This window comes from Mustela erminea, chromosome 13, assembly GCF_009829155.1.
Source record: "Mustela erminea isolate mMusErm1 chromosome 13, mMusErm1.Pri, whole genome shotgun sequence".
In the NCBI taxonomy this organism is placed as follows: domain Eukaryota; kingdom Metazoa; phylum Chordata; class Mammalia; order Carnivora; family Mustelidae; genus Mustela; species Mustela erminea.
The window spans coordinates 5,668,463-5,676,280 of record NC_045626.1 but is presented as its reverse complement, the minus strand read 5'-3'; the positions used below and the strand labels follow the sequence as shown (position 1 = coordinate 5,676,280).

At 53.8% G+C, this 7,818-nt stretch overlaps 1 protein-coding gene across 5 annotated transcripts; it reads right to left on the bottom strand.

Annotated features, from left to right (window-relative positions):
- Nucleotides 1–552: 552 nt before the first annotated feature.
- Nucleotides 553–7,051, bottom strand: CBLN2 (cerebellin 2 precursor). 5 transcript variants are annotated; one of them, XM_032311092.1, is made up of 5 exons: nucleotides 6,946–7,047; nucleotides 6,276–6,320; nucleotides 4,613–5,134; nucleotides 1,636–1,755; nucleotides 553–1,423 (listed from the first exon to the last, which is right to left on the bottom strand). In XM_032311092.1, exons 2-5 carry the CDS (start codon nucleotides 6,282–6,284, stop codon nucleotides 1,226–1,228), a joined length of 849 nt encoding a protein of 282 aa, XP_032166983.1. In that variant the 5' UTR covers nucleotides 6,285–6,320; nucleotides 6,946–7,047; the 3' UTR covers nucleotides 553–1,225. The 5 variants fall into 5 exon arrangements, with proteins under 5 accessions (XP_032166983.1, XP_032166981.1, XP_032166984.1 ...); XM_032311090.1 differs by lacking the exon at nucleotides 6,946–7,047 and adding an exon at nucleotides 6,695–6,801; XM_032311093.1 differs by lacking the exon at nucleotides 6,276–6,320 and having other exon boundaries at nucleotides 6,946–7,051.
- Between the last annotated feature and the right edge of the window lie 767 nt (nucleotides 7,052–7,818).

Sequence of the window (7,818 nt, the reverse complement as noted above, 5' to 3'; positions counted from 1 at the left end):
TGACTCATCCTGTTGGCTTTGGAGCACCTGAGGCTGGGGCGCCGGTGCAGACGCAGATGCAGACAGATGAGGACGGGCTGCTGGGAAGACCCAGGCACGCTGGGCCATGGAAGCGTGTGTTCGGGAGACTTGGTCATTCCAGCTTCTGTCCTCATCTGACATGATTCGGGCCACCCAGGAGCATCAAGTGTTTAAAGTATTCCAGAGTGTTAAAAAAAAAAAAAAAAAAAAAAAGGAAAAAGAAAGAAGAAACAAGAAAATCCCAACTTGTTAGTTGTAAAGGTGCATCTGAGAGAATCTCTTGGAAAGAAGAAACAGAATCGTCCATCTGTTATTTGTACTTTGATATACACGTACCTTCTGCTCGGTTTGGTCTCAACCAAAACAAAATACATAGGTATGCTTTGTGTTGTTTTGTTTGGTCTTGTTCAAGAATTCAACATACATTTCTCTCCCCCATCCCAACACAAAAAAAAAAAAAAGAAAAAAAAAAAAAGAGTCAGGGTAAGGAGGGAGAGCTGAATGTGGAAAGAAAAGTAAAACTTTTCCAGGAAAAAAAAAAAGACACAAAAAACAAACACACACACACACACACACACACACACACACCACAAAGCAAAAGTCGCAGTTCAATCGTGCAAAATTTGCTTCTCCGGATAAAGCACTTCTTGACAGATTCACAACGTCCCCTTCCCCCTCCCGAGGCCTCCCGTCCACCCAGGGGAAAACACAAAATGAAAGTGAAGCCATTCTTTTTCTTAAGGCTGAACAGACACACAAAGAACACATTTCAAGGACTCTCCAGCGGGTGGTGATTTGCAGGGCTCCTCTCTGAGCGCTGCCTGCGACCTGCCATCCATCCTGGGGTCAGCGGCACTCCTCGCGTGGGGGCAACAATACAAGAAACAAACAAAAGAAGAAAAGCCAACGGTCCCCACAATAAGATCCAATATTGACTTTACAATCACAGGTACAAATCGCTCAAATCGATAATTTCATTTCTCCTTCAGACCTTGTCGTCTAAAACTAATTAGAAGCCAGGTTCCCAAGGAATGGTCTATAGTCAAAGAAAATACTGGAGATTTGGAAGGAAATCATTCTTCTACTTCAACCATCTGATGGAGGTGGGAAATTAGTGGTCCTATTCTGGCAAGTTCAGGGTGTTGAGGAAGGGCGCAGTCCGGTGTCCAGATCGCAACTTCCCCACGGACTGAGGACTCTGTGTTTATAGAGGAAAAACCAAGAAGCCCGAGAACGTGGAGTACTTCCAGCCTCCCATGAGGTTCCCCCTCTCCAGTTTGAGATGCACTTTGTCCTCCCTTTCCATCAGCAGTAGGACACCGTTGCTGGCAGCTTCTCTGGTCACATCCTGGTCTCCTGCGAAGGCTGAGATCACCGGGTAGCCGTTCTGCATTAGACTGACCTGCAGTGCAGAGGGTAGAGCTCAGGTGACCTGCAGGACCCCACGGGCACATGCTGGTTCTCTGATCCCCCCACATCCCCCTGCCCTTTCCACGGAGCCATCCCAAGGGCCTGGCCCGGAAGATGCAGTGGCTTCTGGAGCCATGGGGCGGCAGCCGTGGGGCGGCAGTCCTCCGAAGCTGAAAAGGTCCACACAGCCTCAGAGCTACCCACCTGGATGGTCTGTCTGTTGTACACTTTGACCACGTGGAAGCTGAAGCTATAAATCCCTTTTCTCGGTGCTACAAATATACTGGAGGCAAGATCGAAATGGTTGCCAATATTTACTAATACCTGAAAAAGAAGAGGGAATACAGCACAAACAGAGCGAACCCCTCCCTGGCATCTCTGACTTAGACTGGCAAAACCACAGCCACGGAGCACCCCAGATTTGGCAGCACACGCCAAATCTGCCCCCCACTGGGAGGGGGCATAGAGAGGGATGGCAGTGAGTGGGAGGGGGGGGGGGGAGGGCGGAGGGGGAGGGGGAGGCTGGTGGTAAAATAGCCTATACCTGGAAGGGATTTGAGAAGAATCCTAATGGACTGTAATTAATAAAGGTGTTGAAAAGTGTATTTTATGTCTGCATTGAAAAAAATGGGAGCAAATTGTGCACATTGGGGGCAAGGCAGAGAAAAAGGAATAGAAGACAATGAGGTCCCGGTAAACAAATGGAATCGAGTCTGTTCAGAGGTTCATAGGATTCAGGAGGTTTCCACGTGAAGTTTACTTTCACAAATAGGGCGCCACGCCAGGCTGAATGGGGAGAAGGAGACCATAGCTAAGGGGCCAATTCAGGGAAATAACTTACATCAGCTCAAGTTTGTCCCCTGTGTCCCTGGCCCCTGGCCCCCTCCCTGGGAGCACACAGGAGGTGCCCAAGCTCAGGGTTGAGGGGAAGACGGGGTGGATAAGCACTGGCTGCACCTGTTTCCTTCACTTTCCTCTGAATAATGTGTTTGCTCCCTTGGCTGAGCTCTGATGTCATGCAAATAAGCTTGATTAAATGAAGGGTGTGGAAACAGCAGTTGGATACCCTGAGCTCCAACGTTTTACAGGAGCCTGCGAAGAGTAATGACAAATTAGCCAGAGGATGTGAGGTCACATGACCCCGCAGAGGATTTTTCTCAAATGAGAGGGGGATCAGAGCGTTCATGTCACAAGCAGAATCTGCAGAGTGAGCGATCCCTCATGAAGACCCAATTCCCTATCAGGAGTTTGAGACAGAATTTGGTCACCCTGTCTGGATCTTGTCCCCACCTCTACTCACACACAAATGCACAACTCGATTACAGTAATAAAATGGCCCGCTTGGTGTTCTGGGCTTTTAAAGCAAACAGCCGGCAACAACAGACCCCTAGGTTAGGAATCCTGTCTTCTGCTCAGAAAATAAATTTCAACGAATGACTCTTGCTGTTTACTCCTCACACACTCCTCATAGATGAGTGATACGCAGTCCCCACAGAGATGTGCAATCTGCCGGTGACAACCACTGTCGCCACTCGGAAATAAACGCGCACCAGCTTCTTCGAGGAGCTCAGGGCACCACTTCAGTCACCCTCGCTGGCAGGCTCACACAGACACTTGGGGCTCTATTGTTCGAGACCATGAGCTGCACAATGCCTGCTCTCTGTCTCTTCCAGCCTGGGCTCTCAGTCTGCCTTACGATGCTTTAAAGAAGAATAAAGCATTCTCCATCCAAGCCCTCGGAACTGTTTCTTCCAACTCAACTACCTCGACTCTTTCCAATCGGTTCTAAATGCCGGAAACTGGTAAATGAAGGGCCCTGCTGTCAATGAAAGAACACCCAAGGAGCCCAGAAGAGCAGGTTTCACTGACTCCCTAACTCAGGAAGCAGGGAACAGCATTTTACCCTCCCTGCCACAGTTAGCTCATCTATGAAATTAGAATCGTATCTTGCCCTACAGCTTATCTTGCCCCCACATCACAGGGTTCTCCTGACAGCCAAGTGAAATGATGGGACGTAACTAATGATAACACATGAAGGACTTAGCAAATACCCAGTGATGGGTGTCTGCTTTATCTGGCAATAATTAAAACCACTAGTTTTATTTAAAAAAAAAAACTGTTTAAAAACAGATGAAAAAGAGATCACCTCCAAACCCTAAAAACTTCAAGTAGATAATCCTTAGCAAGGATTAAATTAAATCAATCCTCTGCCCCACACACGGGCAGTGGTGTGTGTAGGCTCACGCTTACACTGAGGTGTAAGAATTGGTTAACAGGAGGGAAATCAGTTAAGTGTGGCCAGAGAGCCCAGGACTCTGTTCTAGTGGGAAGCATACTGGCAAAAGGAAGGGACTGAGCAGGTAAAGTCTGGGAACCACTATAATGTTTTCAACTTGTTTCTGAAAAGCAACAGAAACCAAGACAGGAGGGCCCAAGAGGAAAGTCACAACCTCCAATTCTGAGCCCAAAAACCCAGAGAAGAGATTGCCAAAGTCTGATCATTTACTGAAACCTCTGCTTTGAGCCAAGGGAGAGAAGTTAAGTGGCTTGGGTTAACTTAAGTCATTGATCCTTGTATTTTTTTAATCTATACAGCCACACTATATATAATATTTATGTGTTGTATACATTTATACATTGCGGTATATATGTTGTATTTACTATCTATTCCATCTACATAACCGCACTCTACTTTATTTTGAATTTATATAACCATCCCACAGTCTTTGCGACTTGTTTTTCTTGAAGATAAGCTAAGCAGTAGGCACAGATTTGCTGATCCTTGGCTGAGACCTTTGGAGACTCCCCCTTTGGGGTGTGTTTTCCACGCACTCAGTCCCCAAGTTGACCACCTGGATGACAGAAGCCTATCCACCGCAAAAGACAGCCCCGTCCCAGCGAAAAGTAAGATGCGCAGGCTCCTTTTGGGGAATTCATTTCAGATCCCTTAGTTTTAAAGGACTGTCAGTCATCCAAGTGCCAAGCGAGCTGCTAGTGATAAAAAAGCTACAATGTGAGAAAAGGGAAATGGTAAGGAGCGCTTACTCGGAAAGGGAGAAAGGAGAAGGGCAGGGCAGAGCAGAGAGGCGGGGAGCGCCTGGAAGTCCCCAGCCCACGCGCCCAGGCCCCCGCCCTCTCTCCACCCTGGGCGGGAGGCGAGGCGGCAGGCCGGCCGGCTGACCTGGTCGAAGTAGATGGTCATGGTGCGGTTGCTCATCTCGGACGGCTCGTGGTTGGTGCTCCGCGTGGCGGAGAAGGCCACCTTGGCGCTGCCGGAGCGCACGGAGATGCCCAGGGAGGAGGTGACCGCGCCGTCCGCCGACGGACTCGAATCGCACACCACCAGGCACTTGCCCTCCAGCACAATGGGCTCCGTGTCGTTCTGCGCCCGCACCGGGCAGCCGGCAGGCAGCAGCAGCAGCAGCAGGGCCAGCGCCGCCCCCAGGCAGGAGCCGCAGCCAGCCGGCTCGCGCAGCGCCCCCCGGCGCCCGGGCATGGTCAGCGGCGGCCCGCGGGGGCCCCGGCCGGGCGCCGGCATCCGAGCTGGGAAGTGCGGCGCGCGAGGGCGACGTTGGACAAGGGCTGGAGGAGCCCGGGAGGGCGCGCAGGACTGCGCGGGGCCTGGGGAAGCCTCCTTTGGCCTCGGTCCCCTGCTCTGATGGTCAAGGCCAGGGTCGTCCTCAGAAGAAAGGCGCCAGCGGACCTGTCAGGGCAAAGAACCCGAACCCTTAGACTGGGAGGTGAACCTGGAGGTGGGGGAGAGGGGCACGGGGAGCAGGTGCCTGCAGCGCAAGGGCCCCTTTCCATGGAGACCACCCTCTTAGTACCGCACATAGCCACCCCTTCCCGGATTGGCACAACAGGTCCGAGGAACGCCCCGGCGCCCTGGGGCAGTGCGTCCCTCAGGGCTCCTGGGCGACGCGCGTCAGGGGTGCGATACGGTAAGGGGCCCGAGGTTCTGCAGGGCCTCGGCCCTAAGACATGGTCGGTGACCTCAGAGACGCCATCAACGCCACCCCCAGGGCCCATTCTGCAAAGGTGGAGAAGGACTAAGATGCAGGCAAAGAGAGAAAGTAGGAAAGGTTTATCGCCTTCATTTTAGCGGCATTTTCTTGAAAGCCGCACCAAGAAACCTTTTTCCTCTCTCTGCTTTCCCATGCATCCTCTGTTTAGCCATCCTGGGTGTAGAAATATATTTTTAAACAGTCCACTTAATAAAGATTGTATCCATTTTCCGCCCAAAACCAAATCCCAAGGAAGCTCCTTAAGGCGAATACGATTAAGAGGAAAAGATAAAGACGACAGACTCTAAAACCAAACACCCACTTCCACCGTCCCCGCAGCCCGCAGCGAGCTCCTTTGGAGGAGCCGCTCAGATCGCTCTCTCTGGCGCAGGACCAGAGGATTGCACGGCTGTGAGCGTCCCAAGCTCGTCCTGTTGGGCAGCTTTTGTCCCTGGACCCCCGGCCCTTCCCGGCCTGGAGGCAGCCCTGTAGCTTTCTGCTAACTTGAGCGCGCGCGTTCGCACTTTCCCCGACCCTCTCTTCTGCCACCCAACTAGACAGGTCATTTCAATACCCAGTCGGAGAAAGGAAAAGCAAGGAAGCCGCTCCCCTCACCGCCCACAGCCTCCGTACAACTCCTCCAACAGTCTATCCAACAAGAGAAGTTGTTGTTCCGGGAGTAGCCAGCCCCCCACCCCCCCCAACCCCGTACACAATGATTTCGATATTCTCTCTCTTTCGCCCTCTCCAGAACGCAGATTCTCCAAGGTCCTCATTAAAATATATGCATGAATGCAATTAACGTGCTGATCGTGGAGGACAGGCTTGGGTTCTGGTTACCTGGAACATCCATGATGAGCGAGCAGCGCTGTCCGCGAAGTTGTTCTGCTTAAAGAAGATGAGCGGGAGCTGGCGGGAGGAGACTCGGAGCGCGGCCCTTCTCCCCGCGCCTGGCCAATAACCGCGCCGCCCCGCCCTGCGCCTTTCCCGCGACGGCCGGCGCCCGCTCCGGGTACGCCCCGTGCCGCGCACCCCGGTGCCTAGCGTGGCGCCCAGAACCCGCACGCCGGGTGCCCCTCACCGCGCCGCGCCTCGGAGCCGCACGTCCCGCGCCCGGCATCGCCGCGCGCGTCGCCCGGCATCGGCTCGCCCGGCGTCCCGCACCGCACAGCGGCTCGAACCCTCGCGCCCTGCACCGCGAAGCGTCCGGCACCTGCACACCCCGCGCCCAGCGCCGAGCAGCGCCCCGCGCTTCGCACCGGTTGTGTTCCAGGCACCGCACCGGTTCTGCACCGCACCCGGGCCCACGGTCGAGGAGGGCCCTTCGCGCACAGCGCGCCCGCAGCGTGGCTCTCTCTGCCGGGCCCCTCAGTCCCGGCCTCTCCTCTCGTCTCCAGACGGCACAGCCATCGCGACCGCCCGGAGGACTCCGCGCACTGCCCCCTCCCGGGCTCGGCTCCCGCTGGCCTCACCCCCGCCGCACCCTGCACCGCCCAGGTCCGGCTCTCACCCAAACACCCAGAGCGAATTCCTCCCAGATGCCTCGTTTTTAATAATTAGGCACCCTCAAAGCACCGGTCGCTCTTCTTTTCGATTCTTTCTTTTCTTTTCCAAATTCCCTCCAAGTCTTAATCCTGAATAGCGTGACTACTTTCATAATGAAGGGGTAAAGCAGTTTTTCTTTAAAAAAAAAAAATTAAAAGAATAAATAAATAAAAATAAAAGGACTGAAATGGAGAGAAAAAGCTTGGGATTTTAATGGCTTAAAGGCTGTGGTTCCGGAATCGCCAGTTTGGGAAATAGCAGATTTGGGCAGGGATTAAAAGAGGCGCCTCCGCCTGGGTTTATGTTTCTGCTCCTCTGAACCTCGGGGCTCCTGAGCGCACTGGCACACGCGCTTATTTATTAAAATGCCTACTCTGAGCTCTAACGACCTGGGGAGACGCGCCGGTTTCCCAGCTGCGCCCGGAGCGCGGGCGAGAAGCGCAAGCACGGACGTGGGGCGCCACCTGCGGGCGCCGGGGCCTCCCTGCGGCAGGCTGCGGGCGAGCGAGCGGCCCCAGAGCGGCCGAGTCCGAGGGACCGGAGGAGGTTTGCAAATGGTCTGCTCAGACCCCAAAGAGCAGTCCTGTCCTCTGCAAAAATCTAGCAACAATCAACGGTCCTTCCGGCCTCCTTCGGCCCCCTCGCTCTGCGAGCTCGCGGCGGCTCTGGATTTTGTGGATCTGCGCTCCTCCAACGGGAGACTCCGCCGGGATGATGTGTGCTGCAGTCCCTTTGTCATTGGTCATCGCCGGCTGCAAAACCTTTGCACAGACCACTGAGCAGCATGGTCTGCGCCCCCCTGAAACAATATTTACAACACACTCTCTTACGACCTGAC